This window comes from Pseudophryne corroboree, chromosome 2 (assembly GCF_028390025.1).
Source record: "Pseudophryne corroboree isolate aPseCor3 chromosome 2, aPseCor3.hap2, whole genome shotgun sequence".
Taxonomy (NCBI): Eukaryota; Metazoa; Chordata; class Amphibia; order Anura; family Myobatrachidae; genus Pseudophryne; species Pseudophryne corroboree.
In genome coordinates, this window is record NC_086445.1 from 649,195,060 (window position 1) to 649,221,372 (window position 26,313).

The 26,313-nt window shown below is 47.0% G+C and overlaps 1 protein-coding gene across 1 annotated transcript in view; it reads left to right on the forward strand.

Annotated features, from left to right (window-relative positions):
- Nucleotides 1-26,313, forward strand: part of SARS1 (seryl-tRNA synthetase 1) — a 272,219-nt gene that overhangs the window by 33,440 nt on the left and 212,466 nt on the right. Inside the window, exons 2-3 of the mRNA XM_063954995.1 lie at nt 2,733-2,803; nt 12,616-12,696. Coding sequence (XP_063811065.1) covers nt 2,733-2,803; nt 12,616-12,696 — 152 coding nt within the window. The remainder of the gene's footprint in view (nt 1-2,732; nt 2,804-12,615; nt 12,697-26,313) is intronic.

Consider the following 26,313-nt stretch of genomic DNA (forward strand, 5'->3'; position numbering starts at 1 on the left):
CCAGCTTGCGGGGGAGGCTTGCTGGGACTTGTAGTACTACTGGAAAAAACAATATCTTTTTATTATCACAAAAGGCTATCAGCCCCCCCATCCGCAGCCCATTGGATGGGGGGGGACAGCCTCGGGCTTCACCCCTGGCCCTTGGGTGGCTGGGGGGGGGGACCCCTTGATTGAAGGGGTCCCCACTCCCCCAGGGTACCCCGGCCAGGGGTGACTAGTTGGATATTTAATGCCACGGCCGCAGGGCACGGCATAAAAGTGACCCCCGGCTGTGGCATTATCTGTCCAGCTAGTGGAGCCCGATGCTGGTGTTAAAAATACGGGGGACCCCTACTCTTTTTGTCCCCCGTATTTTTGGCACCAGCACCAGGCGCAGAGCCCGGTGCTGGTTTTAAAAATACGGGGGATCCCCTGTCAATTTTTTCCCCGCATTTTTAGAACCAGGACCAGCTCGAAGAGCCCGAGGCTGGTTATGCTTTGGAGGGGGGACCCCACGCCATTTTTTTTTATGATTTCACCGTTCCAGCATAAAAAAATAAAATAAAAAATAAATATTTAAAAAAATATATAAATAATATTTGTGCCTCCAAAAAAAAAAAAAAAGTACCTAATCCCTTCTAATATAAATAGATCTGCTATTCCCCCCAAAAAAAACACAAAAAAAAACATGTTTAAAATTTTTTTATTTGTTTTCACCCTCCAAAGTGTGGCGGATTGAAAATGACGAATTTGCTGTCTAAAAGCACTGCTGTCGAATTTCCAAACTTGAATTGAATATGCTTTGGTCGAATTGCAGCACTTGTATCATTGCAGAAAAGTCGAATTTGCAAAAAGTCGAATTTCAAAAAGTCGAATTTTGAAAGTCCGTTTTTTGGTCGGAAAGCACTGAATTGCATAGGCGATTTTTTTTTTTGGTCGAAAATGACCCGAAATTCGACAATTTCGGGAATTCGACCGCAATTGCATATACCCCTATATGTACACAATACTGTACATATAATATTTGTAGTGTCCAATAAGGGCAAAGAGTCCAATTGTTACCGGAGGTGCCAAGTGGGTCCACAGCTGATGGTCACTGTCCTTATCTAAACGCGTTTCGCTGGTCTAATGGCTGCCAGCTTCCTCAGGAGCTAAGGACAGCGACCAAGTCCTTTGCAACCTGGAATATTCCCCTGCTGCTAATCGGATTCTCACCTGCCAAATTGAGATCCTGGGGATAACATCCATAAGGACTGGGTAATTATTACCATCTTAAAGTGAATCCAAAGCTAATGAGGAGGGAGTCCTAACCGGAGATTGTGTACATATAATATACATCATAAGTGGGATCCAATTGGTCTGAATCAACATTGTTTAACATCTTCTGTTTCTAACTCAGGAACAGACAAAGATAATATGATTACATCTTTACATCTGATTTATCTAACTAATGGTTTTTACTTTATATATTTTATATTATGTCTATTAAAAGTCTGTGATAATTTTATACTGATTATCGTCCCTTATTGGTCTAACAGCCAGCGCCAGTACCTATTTCTATAATGCAATCTTTACACCTTTTTGGTTCTTAGGGCTCTTCAGTCATCTCTCTCTGAGGCTTATGTGGAATACTGTCTTCCTTTTTGCCAGTGCATCGTCCCAGTGAGTGTCAGACTTGAGTGCATTGTCTTGTCGCTCCTTGTTTCTGATCTTTTACTTGGACCAGGCTTTTCTTCGGAAATGATTGGGCTACGTTCCTAAGGTGGTGTCTAGGATTGTGGTCTCTTCATTCCGAGTTTCAGACTCTTCGCTGGAGGAGGTCTCTTTAGATGTTGTGAGGGCCCTCCAGACACCTTTGCTTCTTCGGATACAGTTTTGGGTGAAGGTTTCTCAGTGAAGCTCAGGACCATCCTCTCCCTTAGGGGGATAGCTTTGGGACGTCCCAGTGTTATCCTTGTGTCCCCTATGGGAGATGAAAAGGAGATTGATTGTTCTTACCTGGTAAATCTTTTTCTACAAATCCATCGGGGACACAGGGAGCCTGCCATGAAACATCTGGCTTGCAGGGCTTTGCTCTGCCATCTGTTCCCCTGTTCACATTCACTGTGTTTGAGTGTGTGCAGGTCTTCCTTCCTTCTCACTCCTTGCCTTGTGCTGGTTAACTTAATTGGCTTAATGTGGATGGAGTATAAAGGAGAGGGATCCTGGGCTGCTAGGAGAGAAATCTTAACTATTTGGTGCTCAGACCCCAGCTCAGCAGACTATACCCCAGCCTTATCCCTGATATCGCCTATGGATTAGAAGAAAATGATTTAACAGATACAGACGTTTCCTCTTATAAAGTTGCCATGTAGGCATCATGATCCATACGCATAGCATAGGAAGACCGTGGTTGTGAGTGTACGCAACCTGGCGCGGCATAGCCGTACCACGATGTGTGCACCCGTGCATTTGCACCATGACAACGTTGTAAGAGGACACATCTGTAAGAACATAAATCTTATTGTCTTAACTAAGTACTGTTTTGTGCTTTGAAATGTTAGTGTCCTCTTCAAAATATGTCATATGCTGTGATTGTTGCTGATTTGTAGTCATGGCTCTTTTCTAACTAAGTCATTAGATTGGTCAAACAAATAAGTATGTTTGTTGGTCTCACTATAGTCTAATTAACATCTGATCTCATGAGAATTGTCACAATGGCCAAAGAACATTTTATTAATGTTTTTAATGTCTTTTTGGTTTTGTGTTTAAAGGCAGATTTCAGTTAGACAATCTGAACAAGCTGAAAAATCTGTGTAGCAAAACCATTGGAGATAAAATGAAGGTAAGCCAATATTTGAAGTAGGCTACAGTATTGTTTGTCTTTTTATAAACAGTTGAAACATTTATGCCACTGCTACTAATAACATGCATTTACCCTTATGTAATAGCCTGCTTGTTGCAGGAACTCTCTCAATGCTAATGGTTAGGTCGGCCAATCTCGGGATCGGCAGGATCCCGGGATTTAGGCCAAAAATAGACCGGGATTCAACCCCGGGATTGGAAGATCCAATCCCGGGGATTGCGGGATCAGGCGGTCCTTTGTGTTTTTAATGCCAGGCAGCGTTGAGCATCCTCAGACTCTGAGGTCACGCTGCGCAGTCACCTGCTCGCCAGTCGCTGCCGAGCCCCAAGGAAAGCCGCCCGTCACCGCTGAGTCAGAAGAAGTGCCCCACCCGCATGCTTGTGCAATTTGGCAAGTTTTTGGTGCGGCGCGGGGGGGATGGGCAGACGCACAAGAAGAAAGCCAATCCTGGGATTGGCCGTTTTTCAATAAAATGCTTTTGTTTGGTTTAAACCAGGTTTTTTTTTGTGATTTTTTTTTTTTTTTTTTTTTTGCGTCATGAAAAAAAATAATAATGGAATCCTGTATTCAAAACCTTGAACTGCCATGTCTTAAAGTTTTTAACATTAATTAGACATTGATTTGATTTATTTTACATCTTTCAATAAAACCAATTTTTTTACAGCTTATTATTCCTATTACATCTGAATATATGTAGATAGACTAAACATTAATACATACAAAGTACAGTCAGAGATATATGAAATTGAAAATAAGAACAAGAATTTATTGTTAAGCTTATCACTTAAATCTGAATAGTAACAGAAATTGGAAAATTGAAAAGCACTTTTCAGAGAAACACGCACAAGTTAGACATTAGCACTGGACATGCCACCAGCATTGAACATTTTTAATAAAAACACAAGTTTTTTAGTATAATAATTTGTTTGAGTTGTTTACCCTTGAGAATGTTAGTTGTGGTTTTCTCCTGTCCTAAAGGATTGAAGAGTTTGTGGAGTCTTAAGGGGGGTACTCACGGAGCAATATTCTAAGCAATCTGACTAGATTGCTTAGAATTTCAGCATTATCGCTCCGTGTGTAACCCTTACAGCGATAGCGATGCGCAGCCCCGCGCATCGCTATCGCTGCTGCTAGATTGGCCTGCCGTGCAGGCCAATCTAGCGGGTCGTTCACTTCACCCGCTGGGTGAAGTGAGTGGCCCCGCGTCTCCCTCCGCACGCTCAGCACAGATCGTGCTGTGCTGAGTGGCGGGAGAGATTTGTGCTGAGCGAATGTGCTGTGTGTGTGTGTAAAAATGTAATGCATTGGTTCAGCTCACTAAAATGAAGACTTCCAGCAACAAGAATGTGGAATAATACCAGAGGTATTCCCTTTATAATAGTCTTTTTTTTTTTTTAAGAAGCTACTGCGCTGTGCCAGTGTTCACAGCATTAATAAAAGTGTTATAAAAATAATAATTATTATTATTATTATTATTATTATTATTATTATTTTTTTAGTTTAAACCAGCCAACCCCGCTAGTTATACTGTGTATAGTTGTACTCTTGATTTCAGTGGAACTCTTGGACGGGGTGATTTTGATGATGGCTGCTTCTACCGCTGCTGAATATGTGCAGTACAACTACAAAGATGCATGCAGCCCTGAATACACGTGTAAATTGGCATTTATATCTATACATGGAATTCAGTCACATCTGTATCCAAAAGAGATTGAAATAAGAAGTCATTACAGTGTGTTTATGAAACTGTTACAAAAAAATTATCTAAATATCAATCTTTATGTAGTATCAATTGTTTGAATACATATGGCACTTTACCACTGTTTTATGATTGATACATTTAGGTTTTTAAAGATTGTGTGATTTACAGTGCATCCGGAAAGTGTTCACAGCGCTTCACTTTTTTCACATTTTGCTATGTTACAACCTTATTCAAAAATGGAATCAATTATTTTTTCCCCTCAAAATTCTACACACAATACCCTATAATGACAATGTGAAAAAAGTTGTTGTTTTTTGTTGTTATTGCCAATTTATTAAAAATAAAAAACTAAGAAATCACATGTACGTAAGTGTTCACAGCCTTTGCCATGAAGCTCAAAATTGAGCTCACATGCATCATGTTTTCACTAATCATCCTTGAGATGTTCCTACAGCTTAATTGGAGTCCACTTATGGTAAATTCAGTTGATTGGACATGATTTGGAAAGGCACACACCTGTCTATATAAGGTCCCACACTTGACAGTGCATGTCTGAGCACAAACCAAGCATGAAGTCAAAGGAATGGTCTGTCGACCTCTGAGACAGGATTGTCTCGAGGCACAAATCTGGGGAAGGGTTCAGAAAAATCTCTGCTACTTTGAAGGTCCCAATGAGCACCGTGGCTTCCATCATCCGAAAATGGAAGAAGTTCGGAACCACCAGGACTCTTCCTAGAGCTGGCCGGCCGTCTAAACTGAGCGATAAGGGGAGAAGGGCTCTAGTCAGGGAGGTTACCAAGAACCCGATGTTCACTCTGTCAGAACTACAGCATTCCTCTGTGGCGAGAGGAGAACCTTCCAGAAGGACAACAATCTCTGCAGCAATCCACCAATCAGGCCTGCATGGTAGAGTGGCCAGGCAGAAGCCACTCCTTAGTAAAAAGCACATGGCAGCCCATCTGGAGTTTGCAAAAATGCACCTGATGGAGACTCAGATCATGAGAAACAAAATTCTGTGGTCTGATGAGACAAGATGAATTCTTAGGCGTGAATGCCAGGCGTCCTGTTTGGAGGAAACCAGACACCACTCATCACCAGGCCAATACCATCCCTAAAGTGAAGCATGGTGGTGGCAGCATCATACTGTGGAGATCTTCTTCAGCGGCAGGAACTGGGAAACTAGTCGGGATAGAGGGAAAGATGAATGCAGCAATGTACAGAGATATCCTGGATGAAAACCTGCTCCAGAGCACTCTTGACCTCAGACTGGGGCAATGGTTCATCTTTCAGCAGGACAACAACCCCAAGCACACAGCCAAGATAACAAAGGCGTGGCTTCAGGACAACTCTGTGAATGTCCTTGAGTGGCCCAGCCAGAGCCCAGACTTGAATCCAATGGAACATCTCTGGAGAGATCTGAAAATGGCTCTGTACCGACGCTTCCCATGCAACCTGATGGAGCTTGAGAGGTGCTGCAAAGAGGAATAGGCGAAAGTGCTCAAAGATAGGTGTGCTAAGCTGTGGCATCATATTCAAAAAGACTTGAGGCTGTAATTGCTGCCAAAAGTGCATCAACAAAGTATTGAGCAAAGGCTGTGAATACTTATGTACATGTGATTTCTTAGTTTCTCTAGAATCCATAAGGGCTATTGGGCGGTATAGACGGGGTCCAAAGGAGCCGGTGCACTTTAAATTTCTTCACTGGATGTGCTGATTCTTCCCCTCTATGCCCCCTCCCACAGGCAGTTTAGAAAAAAAGTGCCCTCAGGAGAGGATGCACATCTCTGCAGCTCCAGAGAGTTTTCTTCAATTTCTTTTAAACTTTTATTTTCGGTATGCTGTCTGGGCAACAGCATACCTGCACAGTGGGAGTTAGAGGGGGTACGGTCACCGGCCTTGTGAGTTGTAGAGCCGCTTTCCCACTGCAGGATCACTGTCCTGAGGGGTTGTTTGTTCAGCGGGGCACTACGCCTGTGCTGTCACAATCGCAGCACGCCGCACACCACTATCGCTAGCTTGAAAGTGACGTCTGTGGTGAGTACAAACCGGGGGCCCTGCTAGGGGGGTCCCCCGGTTCAAAGCGCGACTGAACGTGGGCACGGCATACGTGGTCCCGCTAGAGCCCTCCGTGTAGTCTAGCATATGTCAGCTTGAACTAGAACTTGTGCGACATTTTTAAGCCTCACAGGAGACTTTGCCAGTATAAAAATCATTATAGCTCCGTTGCCATTGGAGGGGGCGGAACTAACTCAGAGCGAGACCAGTGGCATTTTGGCGCCTTCCTCTGCTTAATGCAGCCACAAACAGCACACACACTACTTCCTGCATCCCAAGACGCGCTGGAAATCTGTACAGGGTGTAGCAAAAGGGGAGAGCTGCTGTTGTACAAGGTCTGTGCCCTCCGCAGGACAGAATTTACTAGTATTTGCTGTGTTATAGTTAGCTGCCAGCCTCACTGGGGCAGTGCAGCTAGGGATGTGCTGGGGTGTCTCTCTCTCTCTCTCTCTCTCTCTCTCTCAATAAGGGCAGGCTTGCAAAGTATTACTGCCTGTGTGTATGTCATTGTGCTTACTGTGAAACATGGGTAAACACAAACTGTGCAATGTATGCCACACCAGAATCTCTCCCATGTCATCTGAATCTGTTTCTTGTGAACAATGCAGTCAATATGGGGTAGAGGGTTCAGAGCCCCACTGGCTAGGGTCTCTTAAAACTCTGTCTGATATGTCATTCCAGCTCTTTGCTAATGTACAGAAAACTCAGCTACTACAGCATGCTGTTGTAGACCTAGCTACTAGGGCAGATGTTGCACAGCCCCCTCCCCCCCCCCCCCCCCCTTCCCATGCAGGTCCACAAAAGCGTGGTCTGATAAAGATGAGGATGGGGAGGACTTGGATCCCGTTACTGGGGATTCATATTCTAATCAGGGTATTGAACACCTAATTTTGCGTCACAGCAGTCATTTTTCTTTACACAAAACAAGCCTAATGTCGCTTTCCCTGATTCTGCAGAGTTTGATTACCTATTCAAGTTAGCCTGGAAAAATACAGACAAAAAATTCCAAGTGTCAAAAAAATGTTTTGCACACTTTCCCATTTGCTCCTGAAGGCAGGAAGTTATGGGAGAAACCCCCAGGGGTTGACTAATCAGTCTCTCATCTCTCTAAAAACGCGGTGCTGCCTGCCCCGGGCTCCTTTACCATAAAGGATCCTGGGGACCAGAAAATAGAGACTACGCTAAAATCTATTTACATGGCAGCAGGTGTATCGCAAAGACCGGTCATAGCTGGATGCTGGATGAACCATGCCATTCATATGTGGGCTACTCAGATTCAGGAGGGCCTCTCTGGGGCTATGCTCCTGGTCACTATGATGACTCTCCTTAAGCACATTCAGGACACTACACGCGTCCTGTGTGACTCGCTCAAAGAGATGGGAAATATTAATACTAGGACTTCTGCCTTGGCAGTGTCGGCATGCAGGGCTTTGTGGTTGCGTCAGTGGATTGTGGACGCAGAATCAAAGCGCAGTGTGGAATCCCTCCCCTTTTCAGGGGAATGGCTCTTTGGAGGTGAGTTGGATATGTGGATTTCCAAAGTAACGGCTGGGAAATCCATGTTTCTCCCCTTTGGGACCCCGCCGATGAGACGCTCCTACACGAGGCCGTCTGTGCAGTCCTTTCGGTCTAACAGATTTCGATCTAAGGCGAGAGGTGCCTCAAATGCCACTAGACGCACCAGAGGTAAGTCAAGAAAACCTGCAAGCACCAGTTCTCAGGATCAGACCACCAGTTCTGCTTCCACTAAGACCTCAGCATGATGGTGCTGACCCACCCCGAGGGGATTTCGAGGTGGGACCTCAACTGCATCACTTCAGCCGCATTTGGAAGGCTTCCTGCCAGGATACCTGGGTGAGAGATCTCATTTCTCAGGGCTACAAGCTGGAGTTTGACGGTGCACCTCCCCAACGATTTTTCAAATCAAGCTTACCAGCTTTGGAGGGTATGCAGGTTACATTGCTACAGGCCATCCAAAAGTTGGTACAGTCCCACGTCATTGTTCCAGTACCAATACCACAACGAGGCAAGGGTTATTACTCCAACTTGTGTGTGGTACCGAAACTGGACTGTTCGGTAAGGCCCATTTTGAATCTCAAGTTCTTGAACCCTTGCCTGAAGGTTTTCAAGTTCAAAATGGAATCCTTGCAAGCAGTAATTGCGGGCCTGGAGGAACAGGAATTCCTGGTCTCCCTGGATATCAAGGATGCCTACCTTCATATTCCGATTTGGCCACCTAATCGGGCATACCTCAGGTTTGCCCTGCTGGACGATCACTACCAGTTCCAGGCCCTGCCCTTCGTCCTGTCCACAACTCCGAGCGTTTTTACGAAGGTGACGGCGGAGATGATGATCCAACTCCGGGTCCTGGGGGTCAATGTGGTCCCTTACCTGTACGATCTTCTGATAAAAGCAAGATCCAGGGAGCTTTTATTGCTCCATATCAACCGCACTATCCTTGGGTGCATCCTCAATTTACAGAAGTCCCACCTGGAGTCAACTCAGCGGCTCCTGTTCCTGGGATACTGTGGTACGAAAGTTGTTCCTACCAGAGGACAAGTCGAAAACACGTCAGGAGATGGTCCGAATGGTGCTCCGACCTACTCGAGTATCCATTCATCTTTGCATATGATTGCTGGGAAAGATGGTCGCCTCATTCGAGGCGATCCAATATGGGAGGTTCCATGCCAGAACATTTCAGTTGGCTCTCCTGAACAAGTGGTCCGGATCACATCTGCAGATGCACCTGATGATTTGATTGTTACCTCCAGGCCAGGATTTCCCTCCTGTGGTGGCTGCAGTACTCCAATCTCCTGGAAGGCCGGAGTTTTGGGAATCAGGATTGGACCCTCCTCACGACGGATGTGAGGATGGGGAGCTGTTACCCAAGGGGTGCAGTTCCAGGGCAGGTGGTCAGCCTGCAAAGCCCTCCTTCCGATCAACATTCTGGAACTTTGGGCGATCTACAATGCTCTGCTTCAGGCCTCTTCTCTGCTCACGGATCACGCGATCCAAGTTCAGTCGGACAACGCCACAGCAGTGGCGTACATCAATCGGCAAGGAGGGACAAAAAGCAGATCCTGCATGCGAGAGGTGTCAAAGATACTCCTCTGGGCGGAAAGAAATGCAAGAGCAATGTCCGCAGTCTTCATGGGTGTGGACAGCTGGGAAGCGGACTTCCTCATTCATCACAATCTCCACCTGGGGGAGTGGGGACTGCCCACAGATAGACTTGACGGCTTCTTGACTCAACAAGAAGCTTCACTGGTATTGCTCCCGAAACAGGGACCCTCAGACGAGGGCAGTGGATGCACTGACTTGGCCTTACCAGCTGGTCTGCTTGTTTCCTCCGATTCCATTGCTCCCAGGGGTGCTCAAGTGAATCAGAAATCAAGGAGTCCAGCCAATTCTGATTGCCCGGATTGGCCTCGGAGGGCGTGGTACGCGGATCTTCTGTACATGTCCGTCGAAGACCCTTGGCTTCTACCGCTAAGAAGCGATCTTCAACAGGGACCGGTCGTCTACCCGGACTTACGGCGACTTCGTTTGACGGCATGGAAGTTGAGCAAACATCCTTGCTCACAAGGGCCTTTCCAAAAAGGTTATTGCTACCATGGTTCAGGCCAGGAAACTTGTGACGTCAAAACACGATCATATCTGGAGAAGATGTCTCTTGGTGCGAGGAACGCACGTATCCACCTGCAGAATTCCACTTGGGAATTTTCTTATGTTTCCTGCAGGCTGGTGTGGATAAGGGCTTGCGTCTGGGTTACATTAAGGTCCAGATTTCAGTGCTCTCCATTTTCTTCCAAAAGAAATTGGCACAGTTGCCTGTCGTTCAGACTTTCTTTCTTATGATACACCACATACAACCTCCTTTTGTGCTGCCTACGGCGCCCTGGGGTTTGAATGTGGTGTTGGAATTTCTACAGTCCTCCTGTTTTGAGCCTCTGATGACTGTAGAAGACAAGTACCTCACGTGGAAGACTGTGATGTTACTGGCTCTGGCTTCTGCTAGGTGTGTATCAGTATTGGAGGCCTTATCGTTTAAAAGTCTGTACTTGGTCTTTTTTTTTACGAGGACAGAGCGGAGCGCAGGACTAGGCAGCAGTTCCTGCTGAAGGTTGTCTCCGCATTCCACTTGAATCAACCTATTGTGGTTTCCGTCCAGTTCTGACACTTCTGCTCCTCCGGAGGTGTTGGATGCTGTGCGAGCCTAGAAGATCTATGTCCAGCGAACGGCTCTGATCAGAAAGACTGATTCCTTATTTGTGCTCTATGATGCACGGAAAAAGGATTGTCCTGCTTCGAAGGAGTTCATTGCTCGTTGGCTTAGGCTTACTATCCAACAGACCTATGTGTCGGCAGCCTTACCTGTTCCTAAGTCTCTGAAAGCCCACTCTACAAGATCTGTGGGCTCTTCCTGGGCGGCCGCCCGTGGCGTCTCGGCCTTGCAACTATGCCGAGCTGCTACTTGGTCGGGGAAGAACACCTTTTGTGAAGTTCTACAAGTTTGATACCCTGGCCAAAGAGGATACCCAGTTTGGGCAGGCGGTGCTGCAGCAGTCTCCGCATATTCCCGCCCGTTCTGGAAGTTTTAGGACGTCCGCATCGTACTAGATTTCCCCAATATCCCTTTTGGATGCTAGAGAAAATAGGATTTTACTTACCTACTGGTAAATCCTTTTCTCGTAGTCCATAAGGGATATTGGGTGCCCACCTCAGTGCGTTGACTTTTCTGCAGGTTCTCTTTTGTGTGTTTACCTGTTCAGCTGTTGCTGTAGTTGTTACCAGCCGTTGCTGGTTGTTATTTGTTAGTGGTTTGCTGGTATAAAATCTCACCACTCCTTGTTTTTCATGTTACGTCTCTCATAAATGTCCTTTCTCCTTCGGGAACTTTTACCTATAACTGCCTGTGGGAGGGGGCATAGATGGGAGGAGCCAGCACACCCAGTGTGGAAATTTAAAGTGCATCGGCTCCTTTGGACACGGTCTATACCCATCGTACTGGATTCCCCCAATATCCCTTATGGACTACGAGAAAAGGATTTACCGGTAGGTAATTAAAATCCTATATTTTTATTTGTAATAAATTTGCATAAATCTCAACTTTTTTTTTATTTTTTTTTTAACAGATTGTCAATATAGAATTTTATGTATATTTATGTATGTAGTAATATACATAATTGTATGTAGAATTTTGTAGAAATAATGAATTTATTCCATTTGTGAATAGGCTGTAACATAACAAAATGTGTAAAAAGTAAAGCGCTGTGAATACTTTCCGTATGCACTGTATGTTGTGGGCGTGCTTTTCGAGAGCCTGACGTCCCATGTCACACGCCTACATTGTTTTATGTATGAAATATAAGCATATTCTCTTGAACAAATATACTGATGCATGACATTTCTATCCTTTTTGTTTATGATATGAATACTACAGGTAGCCAGTCTATAGATGTACCCTAAAAAGGTCTACAGTCAATAAGTTGACCACTAATGGTCGACATTCATGAAGTCAAAAGATCGACATGATAATGGTCGACACATGTTTTTGTTTAATTTTTTAAATCAACTTTTCCATACTTAACCATCCATGCGGACTTTGATTTGGGATAGTAACCTATGTTGAGCGCAGCGGTAGCGATTCGAGGCACCTTGCCCTAAGCATAGCGAGGGGACATGGTCCACTAATGGGGATTTTTTTTTTTGTGGCAAAAAAGTGACAAAACACCCCAACCCCCCCCCCCCCCCACAAATTTGTATTGACTATTTCCATGTCGACCTTTTTGACCCTGTCGATTTTTAGACCATGTCGACCTTTTCTACTGTCTACCTATTCCATGTCGACATTTTGAGCCTGTCAACCTAATGCATGTCAATTAGTGGTCGACCTTTTGACTGTAGACCTTTTGGTGTAAATCTGTTGATTCACACCCAGTACTACACTATGCTTATAATGTATATTTCTATTTCAGAGTAATTTGAATGTTTCTTTCTTTATTCTTTTTTTTCTCTCTCTCTGCTATTGTAGAAAAAGGAGCCTGTTGGTGACAGTGACGCTCTTCCAGACAATGCTTCTAATCTAGACCAACTAACAGTAGAAATTCTGGTTGTAAGTGTCTTATAAATTATCATCAGTTACCAATAACTACTGTTCTTTGACTATGACAGATAGGCTTCCATTATACTGATAACAGCCCTGTGTTCCCTCCAGGTCTCTTCAGCAAACTCTTTTGGCCCCTAGTTGCAAGTGGCATCAGATTCTTTAATGACATCATTGGAGATAAAACAAATGTGTAAGGGAAAAGGTAGATGCCCTACCATGCCCTACTCTCCTCTAGTCTTCAAACCTTCAAGCGTTCCCTGAAAACTCCTCTATTCAGACAAGTTTATCAAATTCCAGAACCGCTCACATTATTTTCAAAGCTTTCCTATCCAGTTATATCCCCACAGTACATTCCACACATATCCCCCACATATTTAATTCTTCACTCTCCCTTCCTCCTGACCCTGGTTCATCACTGCTGTGATGTGATATACAGCCCACCAAGAACCTATCCTTGCGTATCAATGCCTATTTCCCCATAGATTGTAAGTTTGCGAGCAGGGCCCTCCTACCTTTATGACGGTTTGTTTATTTTTACCAAGTTTTGTGTTCTAATTGTGTCCAGTTCTAAAGTGCAACGGAATGTGCTGCGCTATATAAGAAACTATTAATAAATAAATAGATGGGAAGTCTCTAAGCTCAGGTAATAATATGGATAATTAAAAGTAATGTGTTTAAAGTATGGAACTTGTATGCTACTCTGTGAGTAGTTACAGGAAAATAGAATCAAAAGCACTCTCAATAAGGGCACACGCTCTAAAATATAACTTTCTCTGACGTCCTAGTGGATGCTGGGAACTCCGTAAGGACCATGGGGAATAGACGGGCTCCGCAGGAGACTGGGCACTCTAAAAGAAAGATTAGGTACTATCTGGTGTGCACTGGCTCCTCCCTCTATGCCCCTCCTCCAGACCTCAGTTAGAATCTGTGCCCGGCCAGAGCTGGGTGCTCCTAGTGGGCTCTCCTGAGCTTGCTAGAAAGAAAGTATTTGTTAGGTTTTTTATTTTCAGTGAGATCTGCTGGCAACAGACTCACTGCTACGTGGGACTGAGGGGAGAGAAGCAAACCTACCTGCGTGCAGCTAGCTTGTGCTTCTTAGGCTACTGGACACCATTAGCTCCAGAGGGTTCGAACACAGGGCCTGACCTCGATCGTCCGTTCCCGGAGCCGCGCCGCCGTCCCCCTTGCAGAGCCAGAAGACAGAAGAAAAGCGATGAAATCGGCGGCAGAAGACTCCCGTCTTCATTAAGGTAGCGCACAGCACTGCAGCTGTGCGCCATTGCTCCCACAGCACACCACACACTCCGGTCACTGTAGGGTGCAGGGGGGGGGGGGCGCCCTCGGCAGCAATAAAAATACCTTTTGGCATAAAAATACACATAATACAGTCTGTGACTGTATATGTGTAAAACCCCCGCCATTTTTTAGTCAGAAACTGCAGGGAGAAGCCCGCCGCTGAGGGGGCGGGGCCTTCTTCTTCAGCACACCAGCGCCATTTTCCCTTCACAGCTCCGCTGGAAGCAGCTCCCCAGGCTCTCCCCTGCAGTATTCCTGATACAAGAAGGGTAAAAAAGAGAGGGGTGGCACATAAATTTAGGCGCAAATAATATATATTAAGCAGCTATTGGGTAAATCACTTTTTGTAGTGTGAATCCCTGTGTTATATAGCGCAGTGGTGTGTGCTGGCATACTCTCTCTCTGTCTCCCCAAAGGACTTTGTGGGGTCCTGTCCTCAGTCAGAGCATTCCCTGTGTGTGTGCGGTGTGTCGGTACGGCTGTGTCGACATGTTTGATGAGGAGGGTTACGTGGAGGCGGAGCAAGGACAGATAAGTGTGGGGTCGCCCCCGACGGGGCCGACACCTGAGTGGATGAGTATGTGGAAGGTATTAACCGACAGTGTCAACTCCTTACATAAAAGGTTCGATGACGCAGCAGCCTTGGGACAGCCGGGGTCTCAGCCAGTGCCTGCCCAGGCGACTCTGAAGCCGTCAGGGGCTTATAAACGCCCGCTAGCTCAGATGGTGGACACAGATGTCGACACGGAGTCTGACTCCAGTGTAGATGAGGATGAGACGAATGTACAGTCTACAAAAGCCATCCGATGCATGAAAGATGCAATGAAAGATGTATTGCACATTTCTGACATTAACCCGGTTACCACCAAGAGGGGTATTATGTTTGGGGAGAAAAGCAGCCAGTGACTTTTCCCCCATCTGATGAATTAAATGAATTGTGTGAAGAAGCGTGGAGTTCCCCTGATAAAAAACTAGTGATTTCTAAGAGGTTACTGATGGCGTACCCTTTCCCGCTAACGGACAGGTTACGTTGGGAAACATCCCCTAGGGTGGACAAGGCGCTCACACGCTTATCAAAAAGGGTGGCACTGCCGTCTCGGGATACGGCCGCCCTAAAGGAGCCTGCGGATAGAAAGCAGGAAGCTATCCTGAAGTCTGTGTATACACACTCTGGTACTATACTGAGACCCGCTATTGCTTCAGCATGGATGTGTAGTGCTGCAGCAGCATGGGCTGATACCCTGTCAGACAACATTGATTCCCTCGACAGGGATACTATTTTGCTAACCATAGAACATATAAAAGACGTCGTCTTATATATGCGGGATGCACAGACGGACATTTGCCTGCTGGCATCTAGAATTAATGCAATGTCCATTTCTCTAACGTCCTAGTGGATGCTGGGACTCCGTCAGGACCATGGGGAATAGCGGGCTCCGCAGGAGACAGGGCACATCTAAATAAAGCTTTTAGGATCACATGGTGCGTACTGGCTCCTCCCCCTATGACCCTCCTCCAAGCCTCAGTTAGGTTTTTGTGCCCGTCCGAGAAGGGTGCAATCTAGGTGGCTCTCCTAAAGAGCTGCTTAGAAAAAGTTTTTTTTAGGTTTAAATCTCCGTGAATCCTGCTGGCAACAGGATCACTGCATCGAGGGACTTAGGGGAGAGATTTCCAACTCACCTGCGTGCAGGATGGATTGGAGTCTTAGGCTACTGGACACTTAGCTCCAGAGGGAGTCGGAACACAGGTCCTCCTGGGGTTCGTCCCGGAGCCGCGCCGCCGATCCCCCTTACAGACGCTGAAGACGGAGGTCCGGAAAGCAGGCGGCAGAAGACTCCTCAGTCTTCATGAAGGTAGCGCACAGCACTGCAGCTGTGCGCCATTGTTGCTACACGTCTCACTGATTCAGTCACGGAGGGTGCAGGGCGCTGCTGGGGGCGCCCTGGGCAGCAATATTAAATACCTTTAGTGGCAAAATAAATACATCACATATAGCCATTAAGGCTATATGTATGTATTTAACCCAGGCCAGTTTTCTTAAAACCCGGGAGAAAAGCCCGCCGAAAAAGGGGCGGAGCTTATTCTTTTCAGCACTCAGCGCCATTTTCCTGCTCAGCTCCGCTGGTGAGGAAGGCTCCCAGGACTCTCCCCTGCACTGCACTACAGAAACAGGGTAACAAAGAGAAGGGGGGCATAATTTGGCGATATTGATATATTAAAAGCGCTTATATCAAAAACAACACCTTCTAGGGTTGTTTATATACATTTATAGCGCTTTTGGTGTGTGCTGGCAAACTCTCCCTCTGTCTCCCCAAAGGGCTAAGAGGGTCCTGTCTTCGATTAGAGCATTCCCTGTGTGGCTGCTGTGTGTCGGTACGTGTGTGTCGACATGTATGAGGACGATGTTGGTGTGGAGGCAGAGCAATTGCCGGTAATGGTGATGTCACCCCCTAGGGAGTCGACACCGGAATGGATGGCTTTAGTTATGGAATTACGTGATAATGTTAGCACATTACAAAAGTCAGTTGACGAAATGAGACGGCCGGAAAACCAGTTAGTACCGGCTCAGGCGTCTCGGACACCGTCAGGGGCTGTAAAACGTCCCTTACCTCAGTCAGTCGACACGGGTACCGACACAGATGAATCTAGTGTCGACGGTGAAGAAACAAACGTATTTTCCAATAGGGCCACACGTTATATGATCACGGCAATGAAGGAGGCTTTGCAGATCTCTGATACTGCTGGTACCTCAAAAAGGGGTATTATGTGGGGGGTGAAAAAACTACCTGTAGCTTTTCCAGAATCAGAGGAATTGAATGACGTGTGTGACGAAACGTGGGTTAACCCAGATAGAAAACTGCTAATTTCCAAGAAGTTATTGGCATTATACCCTTTCCCACCAGAGGTTAGGGCGCGCTGGGAAACACCCCCTAGGGTGGATAAGGCGCTCACACGTTTATCAAAGCAAGTGGCGTTGCCGTCTCCTGATACGGCCGCCCTCAAGGATCCAGCAGATAGGAGGCTGGAAACTACACTGAAGAGTATATACACACATACTGGTGTTATACTGCGACCGGCAGTAGCCTCAGCCTGGATGTGCAGTGCTGGGGTAGTGTGGTTGGATTCTCTGACTGAAAATATTGATACCCTGGATAGGGACAGTATTTTATTGACTCTAGAGCAATTAAAGGATGCTTTTCTTTATATGCGAGATGCTCAGAGGGATAATTGTACTCTAGCATCAAGAGTAAGCGCGATGTCCATATCTGCCAGAAGAAGTTTATGGACGCGACAGTGGTCAGGTGATGCGGATTCCAAAAGGCATATGGAAGTATTGCCATATAAAGGAGAGGAATTATTTGGGGTCGGTCTTTCGGACCTGGTGGCCACGGCAACTGCCGGCAAATCCACTTTTTTACCTCAGACCCCCTCCCAACAGAAAAAGACACCGTCTTTTCAGCCGCAGTCCTTTCGCTCCTATAAAAACAAGCGACCAAAAGGACAGTCTTATCTGCCGCGAGGCAGAGGAAAGGGTAAGAGAGGGCAGCAAGCAGCCCCTGCCCAGGACCAGAAGCCCGCCCCGGGTTCTACAAAGCCATCAGCATGACGCTGGGGCTTTACAAGCGGACTCAGGAGCGGTGGGGGGTCGACTCAAGATTTTCAGCAATCAGTGGGCTCGCTCACAAGTGGACCCGTGGATCCTGCAGATAATATCTCAGGGTTACATGTTGGAGTTCGAAAGGTCTCCCCCTCGCCGGTTCCTAAAGTCTGCTTTACCAACGTCTCCCTCAGAAAGGACGTCGGTTTTGGAAGCCATTCACAAGCTGTATTCTCAGCAGGTGATAGTCAAGGTACCCCTCCTACAACAGGGAAAGGGGTATTATTCCACACTATTTGTGGTACCGAAGCCGGACGGTTCGGTAAGACCTATTCTAAACCTGAAATCCTTGAACCTGTACATACAGAAATTCAAGTTCAAGATGGAGTCACTCAGAGCAGTGATAGCGAATCTGGAAGAAGGGGACTTCATGGTGTCCCTGGACATAAAGGATGCTTATCTGCATGTCCCAATTTACCCCTCACACCAAGGGTATCTCAGGTTCGTGATACAAGACTGTCATTATCAGTTTCAAACGCTGCCGTTTGGTTTGTCCACGGCCCCTCGGGTCTTTACCAAGGTAATGACCGAAATGATGGTTCTTCTACGAAGAAAAGGCGTATTAATTATCCCTTACTTGGACGATCTCCTGATAAGGGCAAAGTCCAGAGAACAGCTGGAAGTCGGTGTAGCACTAACCCAGGTAGTGCTTCAGCAACACGGGTGGATTCTGAATCTTCCAAAATCTCAATTGACCCCGACAACTCGTCTGCTGTTCCTGGGAATGATTCTGGACACGGTTCAGAAAAAGGTGTTTCTCCCGGAGGAGAAAGCAAGGGAGTTATCCGAACTTGTCAGGAACCTCCTAAAACCAGGAACTGTGTCAGTACATCAATGCACAAGAGTCCTGGGAAAGATGGTGGCTTCTTACGAAGCGATTCCATTCGGCAGATTCCATGCACGGACATTTCAGTGGGATCTGCTGGACAAATGGTCCGGATCGCATCTGCACATGCATCAGCGGATAACACTGTCACCAAGAACAAGGTTGTCTCTCCTGTGGTGGTTGCAGAGTGCCCATCTGTTAGAGGGCCGCAGATTCGGCATACAGGACTGGGTCCTGGTGACTACGGATGCCAGCCTACGAGGCTGGGGAGCAGTCACACAGGGAAGAAACTTCCAGGGCGTGTGGTCAAACCTGGAGACGTCCCTTCACATAAATATACTGGAGCTAAGAGCGATCTACAATGCTCTAAGCCTGGCAAAATCGCTGCTTCAGGGTCAGCCGGTGTTGATCCAGTCGGACAACATCACGGCAGTCGCCCACGTAAACCGACAAGGCGGCACGAGAAGCAGAAGAGCAATGACAGAAGCTGCAAGGATTCTGCGCTGGGCGGAGAATCATGTCATAGCACTGTCAGCAGTGTTCATCCCGGGAGTGAACAACTGGGAAGCAGACTTCCTCAGCAGACACGACCTTCACCCGGGAGAGTGGGGACTTCATCCAGAAGTTTTCCACATGATTGTGAACCGTTGGGAAAGACCAAAGGTGGACATGATGGCGTCTCGCCTCAACAAAAAATTGGACAGATATTGCGCCAGGTCAAGAGACCCTCAGGCAATAGCTGTGGATGCTCTGGTAACACCGTGGGTGTACCAGTCAGTGTATGTGTTCCCTCCTCTGCCTCTCATACCAAAGGTACTGAGAATTATACGGAAAAGAGGAGTAAGAACAATACTGGTGGCTCCGGACTGGCCAAGAAGAACTTGGTATCCGGAACTTCAAGAGATGCTCACGGAGGATCCATGGCCTCTACCTCTAAGAAGGGATCTGCTTCAGCAGGGACCTTGTATGTTCCAAGACTTACCGCGTCTGCGTTTGACGGCATGGCGGTTGAACGCCGGATTCTAAAAGAAAAGGGCATTCCAGAGGAAGTTATTCCTACCTTGATTAAGGCTAGAAAGGAAGTGACTGTACAACATTATCACCGCATTTGGCGAAAATATGTTGCGTGGTGTGAGGCCAAGAAGGCTCCAACGGAAGAATTTCAATTGGGTCGATTCTTACATTTCCTGCAAGCAGGATTGTCTATGGGCCTAAAATTGGGGTCCATTAAAGTTCAAATTTCGGCCTTATCAATCTTCTTCCAGAAGGAATTGGCATCAGTGCCTGAAGTACAAACTTTTGTCAAAGGTGTACTACATATACAACCCCCAATAGTGCCTCCAGTGGCACCGTGGGATTTGAACGTAGTTTTGAATTTTCTCAAATCTCATTGGTTTGAGCCTCTAAAATCGGTAGATTTAAAATACCTTACATGGAAGGTAACCATGCTATTGGCCCTGGCTTCAGCCAGGAGAGTTTCAGAGTTGGCGGCTTTATCATACAAAAGCCCATATCTGATTTTCCATTCGGACAGGGCAGAACTGCGGACACGTCCTCATTTTCTCCCTAAGGTGGTTTCGGCTTTTCACTTGAACCAGCCTATTGTGGTGCCTGCGGCTACTAGCGACTTGGAGGACTCCAAGTTACTGGACGTTGTCAGAGCATTAAAAATATATATTTCAAGGACAGCTGGAGTCAGAAAATCTGACTCGTTGTTTATATTGTATGCACCCAACAAGATGGGTGCTCCTGCGTCTAAACAGACGATTGCACGTTGGATCTGTAGCACAATCCAACTAGCACATTCTGTGGCAGGCCTGCCACAGCCTAAATCTGTAAAGGCCCACTCCACAAGGAAAGTGGGCTCATCTTGGGCGGCTGCCCGAGGGGTCTCGGCATTACAACTTTGCCGAGCAGCTACGTGGTCAGGGGAGAACACGTTTGTAAAATTTTACAAATTTGATACTCTGGCTAAGGAGGACCTGGAGTTCTCTCATTCGGTGCTGCAGAGTCATCCGCACTCTCCCGCCCGTTTGGGAGCTTTGGTATAATCCCCATGGTCCTGACGGAGTCCCAGCATCCACTAGGACGTTAGAGAAAATAAGAATTTACTTACCGATAATTCTATTTCTCATAGTCCGTAGTGGATGCTGGGCGCCCATCCCAAGTGCGGATTGTCTGCAATACTTGTACATAGTTATTGTTACAAAGATCGGGTTATTACTATTGTTGTGAGCCATCTTTTCAGAGGCTACTTCGTTTTTTGTTATCATACTGTTAACTGGGTTCAGATCACAAGTTGTACGGTGTGATTGGTGTGGCTGGTATGAGTCTTACCCGGGATTCAAGATCCTTCCTTATTGTGTACGCTCGTCCGGGCACAGTACCTAACTGAGGCTTGGAGGAGGGTCATAGGGGGAGGAGCCAGTACGCACCATGTGATCCTAAAAGCTTTATTTAGATGTGCCCTGTCTCCTGCGGAGCCCGCTATTCCCCATGGTCCTGACGGAGTCCCAGCATCCACTACGGACTATGAGAAATAGAATTATCGGTAAGTAAATTCTTATTTTCTGCCAGGAGAGTATTATGGACTCGGCAGTGGACAGGGGATGCTGATTCTAAAAAACACATGGAGGTTTTGCCTTATAAGGGTGAGGAGTTGTTTGGGGACGGTCTCTCGGACCTTGTATCCACAGCGACAGCTGGGAAGTCGACTTTTTTACCTCAGGTTCCCTCACAGCCTAAGAAAGCACCGTATTATCAAATGCAGTCCTTTCGGCCTCAGAAAGGCAAGCGGGTCAGAGGCGCATCCTTTCTGGCCAGAGGCAGGGGTAGAGGAAAGAAGCTGCACCAGGCAGCCAGTTCCCAGGAACAAAAATCCTCCCTCGCTTCCACGAAGTCCACCGCATGACGCTGGGGCTCCACAGGCGGAGCCAGGTGCGGTGGGGGCGCGTCTCCGAAACTTCAGCAACCAGTGGGTTCGCTCACAGGTGGATCTCTGGGCTGTACAAATTGTATCTCAGGGATACAAGCTGGAGTTCGAGGCGACTCCCCCTCGCCGTTACCTCAAATCAGCCTTGCCAGCTGCTCCCAGGGAAAGGGAGGTAGTACTGGCGGCAATTCACAAGCTGTACCTCCAGCAGGTGATAAGCAAGGTTCCCCTCCAACAGGGACGGGGTTACTATTCCACAATGTTTGTGGTACCGAAACCAGACTGTTCGGTGAGACCCATTCTGAATTTAAAATCGTTGAACACTTATATAAGGAAGTTCAAGTTCAAAATGGAATCGCTCAGGGCGGTTATTGCAAGCCTGGAAGAGGGGGATTTTATGGTGTCGCTGGACATCAAGGATGCTTACTTGCATGTCCCCATTTACCCACCTCACCAGGAGTACCTCAGGTTTGTGGTACAGGACTGTCATTACCAATTCCAGACGTTGCCGTTGGTCTGTCCACGGCACCGAGAGTATTTACCAGGGTAATAGCCGAAATGATGATACTTCTTCGGAAGAAGGGAGTTATAATTATCCCGTACTTGGACGATCTCCTTAGAAAGGCGAGGTCCAGAGAGCAGTTGTTGGTCAGCGTAGCACTCTCTCAGGAGGTGTTGCACCAGCACGGCTGGATTCTGAATATCCCAAAGTCGCAGCTGTTTCCTGCGACGCATCTGCTTTTCCTGGGCATGATTCTGGACACAGAACAGAAGAAGGTGTTTCTCCCGGTGGAGAAGGCCCAGGAATTGTCATCTCTGGTCAGGGACCTCCTGAAACCAAAACAGGTGTCGGTGCATCACTGCACGCGAGTCCTGGGAAAGATGGTGGCTTCTTACGTAGCAATTCCCTTCGGCAGGTTCCATGCAAGGATCTTTCAGTGGGATCTGTTAGACAAATGGTCCGGATCGAATCTTCAGATGCATCGGTTGATCACCCTGTCCCCGAGGGCCAGGGTGTCTCTGCTGTGGTGGCTGCAGAGTGCTCATCTTCTCGAGGGCCGCAGATTCGGCATACAGGACTGGGTCCTGGTGACCACGGATGCAAGCCTCCGAGGATGGGGGGGCAGTCACTCAGGGAAGGAACTTCCAAGGACAGTGGTCAAGTCAGGAGACTTCACTACACATAAATATACTGGAACTAAGGGCCATTTATTACGCCCTGAGTCAAGCAGAGCCCCTGCTTCAAAACCAACCAGTGCTGATTCAATCAGACAACATCACGGCGGTCGCCCATGTAAACCGCCAGGGCGGCACAAGAAGCAGGATGGCGATGGCAGAAGCCACAAGGATTCTTCGATGGGTGGAGAATCACGTGCTAGCACTGTCAGCAGTGTTCATTCCGGGAGTGGACAACTGGGAAGCAGATTTCCTCAGCAGGCACGACCTCCACCCGGGAGAGTGGGGACTTCATCCAGAAGTTTTCACACAGATTGTAAACCGTTGGGAACGGCCACAGGTGGACATGATGGCGTCCCGCCTCAACAAGAAGCTAAAAAAAATATTGCGCCAGGTCAAGGGACCCTCCGGCGATAGCTGTGGACGCACTAGTGACACCGTGGGTGTACCAGTCGGTTTATGTGTTCCTTCCTCTTCCTCTCATACCCAAGGTACTGAGGATAGTAAGGAAGAGAGGAGTAAGAACAATACTCATCGTTCCGGTTTGGCCAAGAAGAACTTGGTACCCAGAACTACAAGAAATGATCTCAGAGGACCCATGGCCTCTGCCTCTCAGACAGGACCTGTTACAGCAGGGCCCTGTCTGTTCCAAGACTTACCGCGGCTGCGTTTGACGGCATGGTGGTTGAACGCCGGATCCTAACGGAAAAAGGCATTCCAGATGAGGTGATTCCTACGCTGATAAAAGCTAGGAAGGATGTGACGGCAAAACATTATCACCGCATATGGCGGAAATATGTTGCTTGGTGTGAGGCCAGGAAGGCCCCAACAGAGGAATTCCAGCTGGGTTGATTTCTGCACTTCCTACAGTCAGGGGTGACTATGGGCCTAAAATTGGGGTCCATAAAGGTCCAGATTTCGGCCCTATCTATTTTCTTTCAAAAAGAACTGGCTTCACTGCCTGAAGTTCAGACGTTTGTTAAGGGAGTGCTGCATATTCAGCCCCCTTTTGTGCCTCCAGTGGCACCTTTGGATCTTTAACGTTGTGTTGGATTTCCTGAAATCCCACTGGTTTGAGCCACTTAAGACCGTGGAGCTAAAATATCTCACGTGGAAAGTGGTCATGCTATTGGCCTTAGCTTCGGCTAGGCAGGTGTCAGAATTGGCGGCTTTGTCATGTAAAAGCCCTTATCTGATCTTCCATATGGACAGGGCAGAATTGAGGACTCGTCCCCAATTTCTCCCTAAGGTGGTATCAGCGTTTCATTTGAACCAACCTATTGTGGTGCCTGCGGCTACTCGGGACTTGGAGGACTCCCAAGTTAGTGGATGTAGTCAGGGCTTTGAAAATCTATGTAGCCAGGACGGCTGGAGTCAGGAAAACTGACTCGCTGTTTATCCTGCATGCACCCAACAAGCTGGGTGCTCCTGCTTCAAAGCAAACTATTGCGCGCTGAATCTGTAACACGATTCAGCAAGCTCATTCTGCGGCAGGATTGCCGCATCCTAAATCGGTAAAAGCCCATTCCACTAGGAAGGTGGGCTCTTCTTGGGCGGCTGCCCGAGGGGTCTCGGCTTTACAGCTTTGCCGAGCTGCTACTTGGTCGGGTTCAAACACATTTGCTAAGTTCTACAAGTTTGATACCCTGGCTGAGGAGGACCTTGCCTTTGCTCATTCGGTGCTGCAGAGTCATCCGCACTCTCCCGCCCGTTTGGGAGCTTTGGTATAATCCCCATGGTCCTTACGGAGTTCCCAGCATCCACTAGGACGTCAGAGAAAATAAGAATTTACTCACCGGTAATTCTATTTCTCGTAGTCCGTAGTGGATGCTGGGCGCCCATCCCAAGTGCGGACTCTCTGCAATACATGTATATAGTTATTGCTTAACTAAAGGGTTATTGTTATGAGCCATCTGTTAAATGAGGCTCAGTTGTTGTTCATACTGTTAACTGGGTATGGTTATCACAAGTTGTACAGTGTGATTGGTGTGGCTGGTATGAGTCTTACCCTGGATTCCAAATCCTTTCCTTGTTGTGTCAGCTCTTCCGGGCACAGTTTCCCTAACTGAGGTCTGGAGGAGGGGCATAGAGGGAGGAGCCAGTGCACACCAGATAGGACCTAATCTTTCTTTAGAGTGCCCAGTCTCCTGCGGAGCCCGTCTATTCCCCATGGTCCTTACGGAGTTCCCAGCATCCACTACGGACTACGAGAAATAGAATTACCGGTGAGTAAATTCTTATTTTTTATGGGTTTCATGTAAAATAAGGGATAACCATAAAATATTTAACTCCTACTATCATGACTATATCCTGAGACTCTTAATTATATGTGCGTATTTGATCAATATTTCATTGTTATCCCCTGTTTTACCACAAAGCCCGAGATAATGATTTATTTGTTATTTTTGGTGGAGGCATTCTTTTTAGGCCAGAACAGGATACCATCATTGCCCAAGCTACCGGGGGGAAAAAGTACTTTTCTCCTGGTTACTACACCTAAACAGCGGGGTGCACAATTCTGAGCCTTGACCTCTTCCTATCGGGGCACATCGTCCGCTAAGTCAGTCGGCCAGAGGCTATTATTTCCTTGGCCGGGGTTCAGCATCGATAACAGCCAAGACTCCAGGAAAGCCTAGCGCCTGACTGGGTCCCTCTCCACCCAGTACAGTCACCAGTCAGTGGATGGTGGCACCGGTTTAGAGCCCATTGGGTGGAGTAGTCTTCAACTGCCTGGGTGTTAGGCATCATTTCCAGAGGGTACATCATAGACCTCGTCTCCTTTTTTTTTTTGCTGCCGCTTTTCCCCAGGATGCTGAAAATCCAGGATCCATATCTGGTGGTTTTGTCCAGTGGTTGGCCCCCTTCTGGGGTAATGTGCACAGACTTCAAGGGACCCTTGGGTATTTTTGCTATGCTCTCTCCTTCAGGGCCTCACTGAAAATTAGAAAAGTATGACGAAGTATGTTGTCACCACCCGTCTTTGCACTTAAAAAGCAAATCTGGTTTGCAGCGGCCATTAGGTAAATATCTCCAGATGACACTAATTTTATCAAGTTTGGACTCACTGGGCAATATGCAATTGTTTTGCACCCGCAATCTCTCGTCTAAAGTGACGGGAGATCAAGGGACGCACAATTCAATTGTGAGGTTTTTTCACGCTGATGATGCCATAAAGCAGCTAAACCTGACTAAAGTGGTAAGTGCAATTGTCAAAAGTGCCGTTTGGGTGCCCAAACGGGTCACTTTTCGTGCATTTCAGCTTGCCACCCCCAGGGGGTAGCGAGCTGAAATGCATGGGCTGGAAAAAAATTTGAAACTCGCCCACTGACTCTTCAGAGAAGCAGAGCTCTGATTTTTCCCCCCTACCTACTGATCTCTCTCCAGTGGCCCATATGCAGCAAAAAGAATACCTACTATGGACTTTCTCCCTACCATTTTTTTTTTCTAAACATGTTTTTATTGACGCGTTATGTGCATAAAATACAATTCCATTAATCAGAAGCCATATACAATATTGCCAAAAGGCCATTGAAACAATGTGTCATACAGAGTGCTAACATTGACTAGTTATAGGAAACATGTATCCACAGTGAACAGTGAAAATTGCACAGAAAACCGCTAATCTCCACCGTGGAAAATTACAATATAGTTGAATTAAATTATTTGATTCAAACATAAAAGAAAAAGGTTTCCTGGGTGTGTGTCCCCCCATACACGCCCATGGAACATCCCCCA